This window comes from Rhineura floridana, chromosome 2, assembly GCF_030035675.1.
Source record: "Rhineura floridana isolate rRhiFlo1 chromosome 2, rRhiFlo1.hap2, whole genome shotgun sequence".
In the NCBI taxonomy this organism is placed as follows: domain Eukaryota; kingdom Metazoa; phylum Chordata; class Lepidosauria; order Squamata; family Rhineuridae; genus Rhineura; species Rhineura floridana.
The window spans coordinates 96,495,566-96,512,065 of record NC_084481.1 but is presented as its reverse complement, the minus strand read 5'-3'; the positions used below and the strand labels follow the sequence as shown (position 1 = coordinate 96,512,065).

Below are 16,500 nucleotides of genomic sequence, written 5' to 3'. Positions count from 1 at the left end.
GCTCAAACCACAGCACCAGAAAAAGCAACAGCGAAAACAACAATTTAATCAATTAATAATTAAAAGCAACAAGGCAAAACAGCAACCAACTCGAAACTGGACTAGAAAGAGAACTTACAAAGCACAAACAAAAAAGATAAATGTGGAAGCAACACCAATACATGTCCCTCTATATCCTCCAATTTATTTATTTATTTATTTTAATATATATTATTAACCTATTATTAAGTATTAATTCTAACTATTATGTAATATTATTATATATATAATTTCTGTTATTTATTTATTTTTATTTATTTATTTATAAAAAACAGGGGGGAGATCAGAAGAAAATGGTTAGGTAGAACACAGGACTAAAGATAGGGGAACAGAATATATTAAAGCTGCTAATGTAACTATAAGCAGGCAATTAAAACAGCAGAAAAAACTTTAAAGTAGTACAAAACACTAAAAGAAAATACTAAAACTGCAGCCTAACAATAAAAAGACAAAGTAATAATAATAATAATAAATTTAATTTCTTCGTCGCCTATCTGGCCAATGGCCACTCTAGGCGACTTACAAAATTGTTAAAATACATTTGATAAAATACAGTAATACAATATAAAAACAACACATCTGCAGCAACAATATTAAAACTGGGCAGGAGGCATTTCAGTTATAACAATTAACCCTCCCCGGATACCCCGAAGGCCTGCTGAAAGAGCCAGGTCTTTAAGGCTTTCCGAAACACATTTAAAGAAGAGGCGTGCCAGAGATCTTGTGGGAGGGAGTTCCAGAGAGTGGGGGCCGCCACTGAGAATGCCCTCTCTCTTGTACCCACCAATCTGGCTGTTTTTGTTGGCAGGATTGAGAGAAGGCCCTGTGTGGCCGATCTTGTCGGGCGGCATAATTGGTGGCGTTGAAGGCGCTCCGTGAGATAAACTGGGCCGGAACCGTGTAGGGATTTAAAGGTCAATACCAACACCTTGAATTGGGCTCGGAAAACAACTGGTAGCCAGTGTAGGTCGAACAACACTGGTGTGATGTGATCTCGGCGGCGACTATTCGTAAGTAGTCGAGCCGCCGCATTTTGTATCAGTTGTAATTTCTGGACAGTTTTCAAGGGTAACCCCACGTAGAGCGCATTACAGTAGTCCAAATGAGAGGTGACCAGGGCGTGTACCACTAGTGGGAGCTGATGAACAGGAAGGTAGGGTTGCAGCCTTCGTATGAGGTGTAGTTGGTACCAGGCTGCCCGGCTCACTGCCGAAATCTGAGCCTCCATGGACAGCCTGGAATCAAGCACAACCCCAAGGCTGCGGACCTGGTCCTTTAGGGGTAGACTCACCCCGTTGAACTTCAGGTCAATGTCGCCCAACCTTCTCTTGTCCCCCACAAGTAGTACCTCGGTCTTATCAGGGTTCAACTTCAGCTTGTTCCTTCCCATCCATCCACTCACGGATTCCAGGCACTTGGACAAGGTCTCCACAGCCAACTCTGGTGAAGATTTAAACGAGAGATAGAGCTGAGTGTCATCCGCATATTGATGACACTGCAGCCCAAATCTCCTGATGATTGCCCCCAGCGGCTTCATATAGATGTTAAATAGCATGGGAGAGAGGATAGAGCCCTGTGGCACACCACAATTGAGAGGCCAAGGGTCTGATGCCTCCTCCCCCAACGCTACCTGTTGGTACCTATCAGAGAGAAAGGAATGGAACCACTGTAATACAGTGCCTCCAATTCCCAATCCCTCCAGGCGAAGCAGAAGGATACTGTGGTCGACAGTATCAAAAGCCGCTGAGAGATCGAGGAGGACAAGAAAGGTGGATTCTCCCCTATCTAATGCCCTCCTCAAATCATCTACCAGAGCGACCAAGGCTGTTTCAGTTCCGTGACCAGTCCTGAAACCCGATTGGTATGGATCCAAATAATCCGTTTCATCCAAGTGTGCTGACAACTGGTTGGCCACCACTCGCTCAATGACCTTGCCCAGAAATGGCAGATTTGAAATTGGGCGGAAGTTATCGAATACTTGGGGATCCAAGGAGGGCTTCTTTAAGATGGGCTTTACAATTGCCTCCTTGAAGGCTGATGGCATCACACCCTCTTTCAAGGATGCGTTTACCACCGCTTTGATCCCCTCGCCCAATTTCTCTCTGCAGCTCACAAGGAGCCACAAAGGGCAAGGATCAGTAAGACAAGTGGTTGGCTTCACAGATGAAAGCACCTTGTCCACTTCCTCAGAAGGGAGAAGCCGAAACCGATCCCAATCTACCGGCATGCAACTGGCCAACTCTGGTTCATCCACTGTGTCCACAGCGCACGCGATCGAGCTCCGTAAGTGTTCGATTTTATAGGTGAAGTGTTTTGCTAATAAGTCACAGGAGGCCTTTGACTGTTCCAAGGGTTCCTGAGCAACTGGACCGACCAGGCTTCGGACCACCTGGAACAGCCTCCTGGGACAGCACTCCGCAGACGCAATAGAGGCAGCAAAGAAGGCCTTCTTTCCTACCTTTATTGCCACTTGGTAGGCAGCTACTGCTGCTCTGACCTGTGTCCGGACATCTTCGGAGCGGGATTTCCACCACCGGCACTCTAGTCGTCTCACCTCCTGTCTCAGACTACGCAACCGTGGTGTATACCATGGTGCTAGCTGAGTTCTATTCAGGGGGAGAGGACGTTTCGGAGCCACCCGGTCTAATGCCCTGGTGATCCCCACGTTCCACTCCTTCACCAGGGTTTCGACCGGGCAACCTTCAGCAGGTTCCAATTCCCCAAGCGCAGTCAGGAATCCATCCGGATCCATCAGGCGTCTGGGGCGGACCATTTTAATAGGTCCTTCACCCCTGCGGAGGGGGCATGGCAACGAGAAGTCCCTATTTACCAGGTAGTGGTCTGACCATGACACAGGAGTGGCAAGAATCACTCTCAACTTCAGACCACTTCTCTCCTCTCCCAGGACAAATACTAGGTCGAGAGCATGACCGGCTACATGGGTGGGCCCAGTATTACTTAGGTACAGTTCCCAGGAAGCCATGGTTTCCAGGAAATCCCGAGGGGCTCCTATGAGAGCAGCCTCGGCATGCACATTAAAGTCACCCAGAACCAGCAGCTCTGGGGACAATGCCCGTACAGCCGAGACCACCTCCAGCACCTCGGCCAGGGAATCTGACGTGCAGCGGGGTGGGCGGTACACCAGCAAGATCCCTAAACTGCCCTTCGGGCCCAACCTCCAGTACATACAATCAACAAATTGAGTCCTATGGAGGGGAGGTCTGGCAAAAACCAAGGACTCTTGATAGATGACTGCCACACCCCCTCCCTGCCTTCCCACCCTTGGCTGCTGTGCGTAACGGAAACCTGGCGGACACATGGCCTCAAGAATTGGAGCAGAGGCTTCGTCCAGCCAAGTTTCCGTAATACATGACAGGTCTGTGCGCCCATCCAAGATCATATCATGGATGAGTGAGGTTTTCTGAGCCACAGACCTGGCATTACATAACAGCAGTCGAAGGTCGGTAGGAACCTTGTGTCCCCCAGTTTTCGTCTGGTTCTGAGCAGATCCGGAACATGGGATGGATATAATGCATCTGTCCCATGTTCCCCTATTCCGGCGTGGTCTGCTAGCAGCACCCTTCCGGCGCCTGCCGCCCAAACTTCCTATAATTTGGCCCCCCACCTCCCTCTTTGGCTTGCACATGCCTCTATCTTTAACTGCTTATCAGCAGGCCACCCACCCTAATAAAATTCGTCCGGAGACCCGCCTCTGTACCCTATAGCAGCAGTATTTACCAATTTAAAATAAATTAATTAAACCAATTAATTAATTAATTAAACCAATTAAATTAAATTAAGTTAATTAATCAATTAAACCAATCAATTTACATCAAATTAAGTTAATTAACTAAATCAATACAATTCAACTAAATCAATACATTTCAATCCAATTCACATTCATACACACACACACATTCATACAACTATACATCCATACATACACCAATTTAAAACAGGAACCGGGTTGTGATAGCCGGCCAGAATGGTGGTCGCAGCCGGCCGCAATGATAAATCAGAGCAGAAGCATTGAAGCTGTATTAATTGTGGAATACTTGGTCCGAGTCACGGCGATAAGGTCCTAGCCAACCTGGGCGGGCAAGTAATGGCAACGACGACAGCACGATGGCGATATAAACAGCGTCCCACCAACAGCGCACCCCGGGATCAGGACGGCCCACAGCTGCAATGATGGCGTCAGGCAACAGGCAAACAGCAAGTGGCACGGCGACAGCAACACAGCAACGCCCCGATGCCCCAGTAGCGGCCAACCCACGATGGCAGCCACAACGCACGAGCAGGAAGCCCAGGCAAGCAGGCAGGCAGGGCACGGCCACGGCGAAGGAGAAACAACAGGCCCCGGGGCAGCACAACCCCCAACAACAAGCAAGCAAGCAGGGGCCGCGGCGACACAAAATGACGTAGGTCACACGTGACAGCAACAGCGTCCCGACCACAGCAGCAAGCGACAAAGGGGCGGCGAGCTACAGCAAAAATGCAGCAGCAGCCGTAGGCCACAGCAAACCCCCGGGCCAGAGTAGCCACAACGCCGGAGGAGCCAGCCCACGCCAAGATGGAAGCACGACCGCAGCGGCAACGAGAAGGAACACGTAGCAACCGGTATAGTATCAAAGGGAGGAAGACAATTTCTAGCTCACCTCCTGCAACAATCCAGGGATGTTTAAGATGTTAGGATGTTTTAAAAGTCGTTTTAAGATGGTTTTAAGATGGTAATTAATAAACGTCGGAGGAGCTCCAACTCCACAACCTCCTACTCCGCCGCCATCTTCCATCAAAGAGCTATAAGGGAGTCCGTGGGGGGGGGATTAAATGAAACGGAGGAATTCACTAAAACGGAAATATTATGCGAAGTGGGAACGTTCCCAACCGCCCAACCCAAAAGGAACAGTACAACTTAATTCAACAGACGCCTAAGTGCCAGGATTCAAGCAGGAACGACCAGCTGGGAAGTGGCAGGAAGCTGCTGAGCGCGTGAAGACGCCCGCAGCCCAGCTGGTCGTCGTTAAACAAACCAGAGGGAACGTAGCTGGAACGATTGCAGAGAAATGGAGGCAGAAGCACACAGCAACGAAAGACACAGCGAGAACCGGTCCAAGCAGCCAAAAGGCGGAGCCCTTGCCAGCGCAGACCACCAGAGTTGCAGCGAGGCAAAAAAGGCAAACGCTGAGGGAAGGAGCGGCTTAAATACTCTGCTCAATCCCAAACCTGATTGGCCCCTTTGATCTCACGTGGCACACTAGAAAAGCTTCGAGATCATTCCCGAGCCTTCTCTTACATTTCTGGTGGAGGCAAAAACGCCCCTTAACAGGAACGACATTCTGCCGATAGCCCTTTTAACGGCTTCCTTCACTTCCTTGTTCCTTAAACTATAAATCAAGGGGTTCAGCATAGGGATCACAAGTGTGTAGAACACTGAGATGGTTTTGTCTTGGTCCATTGTGTAACCTGAGGTAGGCCACAAATACATAAAGATCAGAGTCCCATAGAACATGGTGACAGCTGTCAGATGGGAAGCACAGGTAGAGAAGGCTTTGCGCCTCCCCTCAGCAGATCGGATCTTTAAGATGGTGGTGACGATGTAAACAAAGGACACCAGGACAATCAAGATCGTATGACAACTGTTGTGGACAAGGTAAAATGCACAATGTCTGTGAGGTGGATGTCAGAACAGGACAATTTCAGGGTTGGAGAGATATCACAACTACATTGGAGCCACAGAAAGACAAACTAAATATAAAAGTGACAAGCAAGACACAAAGTCTTTTGGACATTGCGGAATGGTAAAGCAACAGACTGCAAATAGCCACAAAGTGATCATAAGCCGTCACACCCAAAAGGCAACATTCATTTGTCACAAAGATACAGTCAAAATAAAACTGCACAGCACACTCAAGGGAATGGTTCTGTTGTCAGATACAAATGTCATGAGCATCCTAGGAGCAATGACTGATGAATAACCAGCATCTACAAGAGACAGGTTAGAGAGAAAGAAATACATGGGAGTCTGAAGTCGGGCATCAATCTGGATTAAAACAATCATCCCAAGATTCTCCACCAGGGTGACAATGTAAATACCAAGGAACAAGACAAAGAGGGGGATCTGCAGCTCAGGGTGATCCATGAATCCCACAAAAATGAATTCTGTCACACTGGTATGATTTTTTCTTTCCATTTATGTTCTTTTGTTGCCCACTGCAAGAAAGAAGTAGCATTTGTAAATAAATGAGCACCAAACACTATATATCCTCTAGCTGAGTTCATGCACATTTGTTGTGTCTCTCATGTCCGAAACATTTCAGTGCTTTCTTTTGATGACCGCATTCCAAATGCACAATATATAATGCACATCAAGAGCTAATAGGTTTCAGTACAGTAGCAGTTTTGTTCCTTCCACTTGATCAGGGTTGGCTCTAGTAGTGTGCTCTCCACCAACATTTCTTCTGTCTGCTCCATACCCCATCAATTTTGGCAGCAGTGGCAAAAAGGGGAAACACAGTAGAGATGGCACAGAGGTGGGCACAGAAGTTAAATTCTGTTCACCTAGCCCAGCATTCTAATGGGGATGCATATCATCCCTCCTGCAGTCATCAGATTATTTGATGAGCAAAGGGAGGGAATATACCCCTCCTCTGTGCACTGATAAATTGAAGAGAGTTGGGCATGTCCTCTGTGTCTAGTGCATGGGAGTGTGCATGTGAGAGTGTGCAGGTTCAGAAGAGGGCAACCAGAATGATCAAGGGGACGGAGCAACTCCCTTACGAGGAAAGGTTGCAGCATTTGGGGCTTTTTAGTTTAGAGAAAAGGCGGGTCAGAGGAGACATGATAGAAGTGTATAAAATTAAGCATGGCATTGAGAAAGTGGATAGAGAAAAGTTATTCTCCCTCTCTCATAATACTAGAACTCGTGGACATTCAAAGAAGCTGAATGTTGGAAGATTCAGGAACAGACAAAAGGAAGTACTTCTTTACTCAGCGCATAGTTAAACTATGGAATTTGCTCCCACAAGATGCAGTAATGGCCACCAGCTTGGATGGCTTTAAAAGAAGATTAGACAAATTCATGGAGGACAGTGCTATCAATGGCTACTAGCCATGATGGCTGTGCTCTGCCACCCTAGTCAGAGGCAGCATGCTTCTGAAAACCAGTTGCCGGAAGCCTCAGGAGGGGAGAGTGTTCTTGCACTCGGGTCCTGCTTGCGGGCTTCCCCCAGGCACCCGGTTGGCCACTGTGAGAAAAGGATGCTGGACTAGATGGGCCACTGGCCTGATCCAGCAGGCTCTTCTTATGTTCTGATGTTCTTATGATTGATATTTAGCCTTCTGCAATTCAAATGTTATCAATCATTTCTTTTGTGACATCCCTCCCATCCTGAAACTTTCCTGTTCAAGCACACAAGTGCTAGCACTGCATACTTCATCTTGTCTACTGTAATAGTCATGGCAACTTTTTTTTATTATCCTCATCTCCATTAATCTACATTATTTTTGCCATCTTGAGAATTTGCTGTGCCCAGGGCAGACTCAAAGCTTTTTCCACTTGTGCCTCCCACCTGATGGCTGTCCCAATCTTCTATGGGACCATCATCTTTATGTATCTGAGGCCCAAATGCAGCATCTCAATGGATCAAGATAGAACTGTTTCAGTGTTCTATTCTCTCATGATCCCAATGCTAAATCCATTAATCTACAGTCTGAGGAATAAAGATGTGAAGGATGCTTTCATAAGGATGAGAGGAAAAAATTATATATATATATATTTAAAAATCACAAAACTCAAGGTTTTTTTATGTCATGCTCATAAGATCAAAAGGGTCAAAGTTTCTTTTAAAGGCTACCTTATCAATACATTCAAATAGATAATGGCTGCACCAGCATGTTCTTGTCAAATGGTCTTGTCCATTTCTGTGAGAACTTGAGGCTTGTGAGGCAGCAAACTTTGTCTGGTCTGACACAAGTCCAAGACATGTCTGAACAGACGACAGGCAAGAACAGGACCTTGGACAGCTCTGAGGGGACCCCACTGGCTATAGCATTCACCCTCTGAGACAGCCACAGGAAGGTTTGTTTCTGCATAAAATTAGAGCCAACTGAAGCTTTATTAGGCTGATAAGACCTGGAGTGTGGTAGGCTCTGACTCCTTGGAGGATCTGGCTGGCCCTCTCCTTATTTTGAAGTCTTTGATTTCTGCAAGGCTGGGGAGACAAAAGGTACTGCCGCAGACTCATCCTCTGAGTTATGAGGATGGTAGCTGGGAGGGCCCTAAATATGATACTGGGAGTTTTCCCCCCAAGGTAGCAACCTGGATCTCATCAGTCCTCTGTTAGTGCACTGCAAGGTGCCCAAACAATGGGTCATAATAGGCTCCTCTATTCCAACCCCAATGGGGGTGGGACAAATTCATCTCCAGTTTAATGACAGAGGAACAATCCTCTGTCTAATGAGTTTTCTTGGAAAGCTCAGAGGGATCTACACACATTTCACAGCTCTATATCCCCTTTAGCTTCAAAAGACGTACAGCACTGGGTATCTCAGACCACCCTTGTTTTGCTTCAAAGTCATCATTTCTGCTTCTAAAAACATAAAAGAAGTACATTCCTTTCTAATTTGGGGGATTCCTTCAATCTTAACTGTCATCAAAAATTCTATGTGCATTTCTCCATATATATTGAACTTCTCTGTCTGGTGTTATTATCATGCATTTGGGCATATGTCCACTTCCCACGGTACGAGTAGTAAATAATGCATCAGCCAAAATAATCTGTGCCTCAGTGATGGTGGAGAGATACAATTCTAGACCTGGAAAAGGTTCAGAGTGAAAATGGAGTGAAATCCCAGGGAAAACGAGAAAGCAAGACTGAAAGCAAATAGTAAAGAATGTTGAATGTGAATTAATGATCGGATGACTGCAAGAGCAAATGGAAACCTAAGAATGATGGTGGTAATTTGATAGAAGTGACAGTCCCAAAAACTGCACAGGGTGCTGTAGTTATGATGGTGCTCTGATTAGCCCTACTCTGATTGGCAAAGCTGTCATAGTGCAGGTTTGTATTGTATTTTTTTTTAGCAGTGATAGAGGTAGCCTTAGCCTCACATTACTTACTGATCCACATAGTGAAATGAATGAATGCCTCATTCCCTGCAAAGGAACATGCCACTCTCTTTTATTTATGTAAAATGTTATGCCTCACGTCTTTTTCAAAAATAAATTCAAAGTAGTTTCCAAAGAATCATAGAACACAATAAAAGTTCAAACTGCTGAAATCAGTTTTAGTGCTCAATTTTATTAGTCAGTTAAAACCAAGAGATGTTAAAAATAAGTTAGCATAAAAACTGGGAAACCCACACTAACTGAGCAAAGTAGAAAAAAAAACCTTAGCTGCTCATCTGAAGCTGAAAAGACAGGACACCAACCAAACATCTTTAGGGAGGGTGTTCCATGGCCTGGGTACCACAACAGAAAAGGCCCTGTCTTGTGTCACAATCAATCACACATCTGAACATGATGAGACAAATCATAGAACCTCTGATGTTAAGTACAGAAGGTGACACAGGATTGTGTGGATTGCCAGCCTATAACATTGGACAGCATTGCAATCCCTTGTTACCATCCCGCACACCACTAACATCAGATCATTTATGAAAACGTTAAAACAGCACCACTCTCAATAGAAATCCTTGGGTGACCCACTTCTTGCATCCCTCCATTGTGAGAACTGTATGTTTATTTCTACTCTGAGCTCCAGCCTTTTCCCTAAGAGGAACCACCCTTTGTTCCCATGACTGCTAAGCTTACTCAGGAGTCTCTGGTCAAAGAGAGTGTGCATGTTTTTTAAAAGTTTCAAAATCCAACACAAGCGGTTTGACCAGAAATGATAGCTGGACAGGAAAAAAAATGAATGTATGCACCATGAGCAATGACAGATCTGTAACTTTCCTCTTTCAACAAGCCTTTTAAGTTGAGACCTATCCCAGTCTGTGTCTGTGTCAGAATTGTTTAATATGTTTTTAATAATGTTTTTAACCCCTTTTTAAGGTTGTTTTTTAAATGTTTTTAATGCTGTTTTGTTTTAATGTATTTTAAGATCTGTTTTTATGATGTTTTAAAGTTTTTTGGTCCTTTGTTTGCCACCCTGGGCTCCTGCTGGGGGGAAGGGCGGGATACAAATTAAACAAATAAACTCAGTGAGAGAGAAAAATGTCTACTTCCAGTATTCCAAGATATTTAAAATGTTTTTAAAAAATCTCTTTTTAAAAGAACATCACTGTTAACTTCCCAATGACATGAATGTTGGCATTGTTGGGATGGCTTTATAAACAAGCTTACCTTAAAGCAAGGTAGAGAAAAGTAACTAATGAAGATTCTTCCTGAATTGTGGACTAAATGGAGAGGCAACACTTCTGTTTGACACTAATCAAGGATGGATTGTGGAAGCAAGGACAAATTCCCACATAGTATGTCCTCAGGTGATTATGGCAAGAGATCATACAGAACATTTTAATGATATGTACCTCACCCATGTGTTTCAGGGATTTGGTTTCTAGCTGATACTAAACCAAGTATAAAAGAGCTATTCAACATTTCTTGTTTGGGGCTTTGGGAATGACATCCTTCTTCTTCATAGGTAAAGTTCCTTAGGCTATGTTAACTAAACCTGATATACTGTCAAAGTGTTTGTGAATGTCTATTTCTGGCAGCCAGATCTATAACAGCTCAGTTCCCTGGAAGCAAATTAATTATCTGGGGGGAAAAATAGGTTTTCTTTTCAGAAAAGCTGAGTGGGTTTGGCAGTCATTTATGTAAGCAGGCAGCAGATAAAGCAGATCTCCAGAAATGCAAATTGAAATTTATTAGTCAAGCAGTTAATTTATTTCATGTTTTCATTCGGCTTTGCAGCCAGTTTTTAAAATTCAACTCAGAGAAAACATTCAGAATGAAGTTTAAGAGATCCATCATATTGTCTGGGCATTGAGGGGACAGGATTACAATAGCTCCAGATTCTGTCTATATTGGCTTGATTAGTAAACATGTTTATGTGCAGATGAAGGACAGGTTGCATTCTGGAGGGCAACTTGCTACTTTATTTGCCACAGCTGCCTCACAAATGAATGTGAAGCTACCTTTTCCGTAGGGAGAACAGCACACTGCAAGATGTAACCACAATTCTGCCTTGCTTTTAAAACTCAGGTTGCAGAGCTAGGTATGATTGGTTCATTATAACATTAAAAAAAGAAAAAGGAGCAAAAAAGGAACATGAAATCATGGAGTAACCTTGCTTTTAGAGGGATTAAAAAAGGTTTGATGGAGTTCTCAGTTGCTGCAGTGGCACATCAAAGGCTAATCAAGGATCTTCTAAAGGTTGAAATACTATATTTTGGGGTTTGAAGAGCTGTGATACACCTGTTACTACTAAATCAGGGATGGATGGATGTGTCACTGTTGGTTTCTCTTCGTGTCTCATTTTTCCAGTCTCAAAATGCCTCCTTTCCACATCAGTTTGCGAGCTTTAAAAATAATGTGCATGAAAATTCATACGCATTTTTAGGGCATTTCTCCCAATGTACGCATTTTTTCCAAGCAACTTTCCCTTATATGCATTTTTTCCATTATCTTCCACATGCATATAGATTTTTGTACACTTTTCCTAACAGATGCTTTTTTTGTACACATTTTTTTCATTGGAGAACTGCATTACAAAACGTGGACAAGTATGAATTTTGAAGAATATTCCTATGTCAGTTCACATATTGGTTAGGAAAGCATGTATTAAAATGTGAACTGAACCATATTTCTCCTGGATCCTTACATGGAATGTGATGGGTACTAGCCAACAGGTCCCTTTTATGCTTGCACAAAGGGATTTCACAGAAACCTCACAGACAAAGGGTATTGCACTTGTTGGGGGCTGGAGTGGGGGGAAGAGAGCTACAAAATCCAAAGCATTCAATTTATGACTCCAAACTGCTTGGAGGAAGAGCTGCATATAAAGAACTGTAATAAGTAAATAAATACAGTGGTCCTGGACTATGCCACAAGAAAAGTGCTTGCTGCTGAAAAGACATAAGCAAGATTATGGTGTCACCTAAGCAGCCTTCCTCTGACTATGTAGTCTATCACAAGGTTATCTTAAACCCATATTTTAATTGCAGTCTGCAGTCCTGTTCCAAAATGTCTTGTTGATTTTATTAGATATGAAACAAAATGGGGGGGAATCATTTACTAGCTGGAACCTTACTTTAGCATGTGAGTGCAAGCATATGTTAAGGGACCTGCCTGTTTCATCATGACATGTCTTTTACCACTGCCCTAATATAGGCTACTGTAACCTACCATCCTTTTCCCCTATTGCTCATTATTACTTGTTAAAGAATTACAGACTTCTGGGGTGAATGATCAAAATCACCTTCCTTAAGCTGTTCCTTATCCACAGAGTAGAGGTATAAGACCTCAGGAAAAATAGCATGATGATGTTGATGATGATTATTTATTTATTTATTTATTTATTTATTAAACTTGTATACCGCCCCATAGCAGAAGCTCTCTGGGTGGTTTACAATAACTAAAAACATGATGATGATATAGAGTTAAAATGATTTCAGGTATTCTCTTTTCCGTTAGAATTTTGGGAATTCTGGTTGTGTGGGGCTCAGGGTCTGTATTACTAGAATAATCTCAGCACTCTCCAAACAAAACTATGGGAGGAATCCTGTGGGTGTAGCTCTGCTAACAGAAGGCTTCCATCTGCATAATGGGGAGGGAGGCAATCTTCCGCCATTCATCCTCCCCCTTGCAGCCACCCTCCAAAAAGAAAAAAATCCACTCCAAAGAATTGTGGAGATGGAGTGATCTCATAGATAGTGTACTGGATTAAAAAGAGTTTAGCTCTCTCTGCACTGTTTCCCTCATGGTGGTTGTGGTGGGGAAAGCACTCATTGTTGAGTGGGAAAGTAGTCAGAGAGGCATGGATTAATCAGCCCTGCTCACATGACATTCCTCCATCCAAACATACAATGCCCAAAGAATTCCAGATGGCCACATAAAAAAGTGAACAGGGTTCCTGCCCCTTTCATACCATGACAAGCCACCTCTGTGGACATCCTGCATTCCATACAGCTATTAAAGGTGCAGCAGCCCTCTCCTCTTCTGCACCTAATCACCCTAAATTCACAGCCCACACACTTCCGCAGGTTGGCCCATCTTCTGCAGTCACTTCTACAGTGCAACTAGTCTGGGCTTCCAGTTCTTATATGCATATGATTCCACTCTGAAACTTTGAATAATGTGTACAAAAAACATATACTATGGTAAAGTGTCCATAAAAATGCATGTATTGGTGAAAATAACATACAAGAATGCATTGTGTTAAGAAAAACTACATGAAAAATGCGTGTTTGAGGCAAAATTGCATGCAAACAAGAATATAATGGAAGTTTACATTAACATGGTGATGAATTTTCCTGGGGACTTGAAAACATACACACACATTGATGTGAAAGTGTGGAGAGCTGAACTTATGACAAGAAAAATGAAAAGCTGAGCTAAACTGAAATTAACAGATTTGCCCATCCCTAAGTAGATTTGCCCATCCCTAAGTGGAATGGATTTGGACAAATCCTGGAACCAATGCTGAAATGGTGGTCTTGTTAGAGGGAAGTGGGATCTGTATGTGGTGGCACAATTCAGGAGTTATGCCCTCAGAAGGGATGACGTCTCCTGAAAAAAAGAAAAAAGAAAATTCATCAAATTGGGCCCCAAAATGTAAAAAGGTTATAGGCATTTCCTTAAAAAAAAATCAAATTTGAACAGTTCCCATCACACAGAAAAAATGGACCTATCTGCCTGCAATTTGCAGACTGTATTCACTCTGGAGCAGCTTATAGTGCCTGCAAATTTCACCCACTCCTGTCAAAAGGGGGAAAAGTTATAGCCATTTTAAAATGTCCTAATAGTGCATGGGGAAATGAGTTGGACCTGGACTGGTTTATTCCCAATTTCAAATTGCATCTGTGAGAAAAGCAAGTGAGGGAGTGCTTTGCCGTGGGAAAATTATGAGTGGATAAAAGGTTCAACATCCCTCTTCTCATTCCCACTTGAATTTTCCCCACTTTGCTTTTTTATGCTTAAATTTGGTGCAACCTGCACTCTGAGATCGTAGGTCTGCATCTTACTCTCTGAGTTCAGTGTAGAGATTGCAATACTATGCACACTTGCTGGAGCATGATACTTACTGAACTCATTGAGGCTGACATCTCAGTATAGCAGCATATGATCATCTTGCACAGCTGACAAATTTCCACTTTCCCCAAAAATATGAAAGAATTCTGTCCATTATATAACATTTACTTATTACAGAGAGAGGTCCAAAAACATGAACAATGAAAATTAGGAATGGGTGACAAGCGTAACTAACCTACACTTATGCTAGATCAAAATGTGATCTTCCATAGATCCATAGAAGATATCATAAAGTAAAAAATACAATTAGTAAGTAACATCTAAGGACAACAATATGACTGGCACATTGAGAGTTATAAGTAGAGATGAGTGATCCATCCATGAGTGGCTTGCATCAGATTGACACGGGAAAAACACACACACACACACTCCAAAAATATTTTGGGAAATGGCTCAGCTCATTTCTGTGCAGATCCGAATTCTGTGTCAATCTAAATTTAACAGTTCCCCTTCCATGGCAAGGAGAACCCTTCTGGCCATTTAATGTAAGCAGGCTGCATGGAAGAAAAACACTGGTGAGGAAGAATGCCAGCCTCCACAGAGCACCCTTGGAGCAAGAGTCACAGAGTACTCACCTCTTCATTGAGATAAGCATTATGGGCTCCTGAAGTTCATATCTGGGGTGATTTGACCAGAGGTGGAAAGGTTAAGCAACTCCTTGCCGTAAAATTAGGCCTTCATTTTTTTGGTTTGCTTTTAATCAGATGATATGTGACTATGTGTAACATCTAGTATGGAGCTATCTTTCATCATTTTTCTCATATTTTTACTTACAGATGAGAGCACCCCTTGCTTAAATGGCAAAAGGAAACTTCACTACAATTACGGAGTTTGTTTTGCTGGGATTCACAGATAACCAGAGCATAAAGTTTCTTCTCTTCATTGTGTTCTTATTGATAGATTTGATGATCGTGGTGGGGAACATTGGCATGGTAACATTAATCTGGATTGACTCCCGGCTTCACACTCCCATGTATTTTTTCCTGAGCAATCTGTCAATCTTAGATATTGGTTACTCCAGTGTCATTGCTCCCAGGACACTGATAACCTTTGTAACAGAAAGCAAAACAATTTCATTCACTGGCTGTGCCCTGCAGTTTTTCTTTTTCTGCATTGCTGTATCCTGCGAATGCTGCCTGCTGGGTGCGATGGCATACGACCGCTTCATCGCTATCTGCAACCCACTGTTGGATACTGCTATCATGTCCAGAAAGCTCTGCAATTTGCTTGTGGTGTCTTCATATCTAACAAGTTGTGTGAATGCAGCGGTCCAGACTGCATTTATATTTAATTTGTCCTTTTGTAGGTCCAATATCATCAACCATTTTTTCTGTGATGCACCCCCTATCCTAAAGCTCTCCTGCTCAGACACAAGAGTCATAGATATAATTCATTTTACTTTCTCTACAGCAATTGCATTTGTAACTATCCTAACCATACTGGTCTCTTATACATATATAGTTGTCGCCATCCTTCGGATCAACTCAGCAGAGGGCAGACGTAAAGCCTTCTCCACCTGTGCCTCTCACCTTATGGCTCTCACTCTATTCTATGGGACAGCTGTTTTCATGTACCTATGGCCCAGTTCAAAATATTCCATGGAACAGGACAAAATAATCTCTGTGTTTTACACCCTTGTAATCCCTATGTTGAATCCACTCATCTACAGTCTGAGAAATAAGGAGGTAAAAGAGGCTTTCAAAAGGCTGCTTGGGGAAAAGGTTGTCGCTCAGAGACACTAATCATCTTCATAACCCTGGTCCCACATCCAGACAGTAATCATCATAAAGACATCATAGACCACACCTTCCCATTTTTTCTGGGATCGATTTCAGTTGATGTGCCCTGATGATGCAATCTTGTGACCAGCTTCTTGCTCTCTTGACCCCTGTCCATCCTGGCTCGTGAAAGCTGGCGGGGGCTGACTGGGTGAGTCTAGAGCGTGGTGATTGCATCTCTATGTGATGAAGTGGTGCCTGCTGACCTTCAACAAGCAGTAGTGCATCCACCCCTGAAAGAGCCCACCCTGGATCCTGCGGTTTACAATAACTACTGCCCAGTCACAGATACCCCCTTTTTGAGCAAGGTGTTGGAGAGAGTCATGGCAGAGCAGTTGCAGGAGTTCCTAGAAGATACAGACTATCTGCATCTGTTTCAGTCTAGGTTCAGATGTGGTTTTGGAATTGAATCAACCTTGGCTGCCCTGA

At 43.5% G+C, this 16,500-nt stretch overlaps 1 protein-coding gene and 1 pseudogene across 1 annotated transcript; one reads left to right on the top strand and one right to left on the bottom strand.

Annotated features, from left to right (window-relative positions):
- Positions 1-4,236: 4,236 nt before the first annotated feature.
- LOC133377938 (olfactory receptor 5AR1-like) lies at positions 4,237-6,232 on the bottom strand (annotated as a pseudogene).
- An 8,855-nt stretch (positions 6,233-15,087) lies between these two features.
- Positions 15,088-16,035, top strand: LOC133377936 (olfactory receptor 5AR1-like). The gene has a single exon (XM_061612732.1). The coding sequence runs from the start codon at positions 15,091-15,093 to the stop codon at positions 16,033-16,035; it is 945 nt and encodes a 314-aa protein (XP_061468716.1). The 5' UTR covers positions 15,088-15,090.
- The last annotated feature ends 465 nt before the right edge of the window (positions 16,036-16,500 follow it).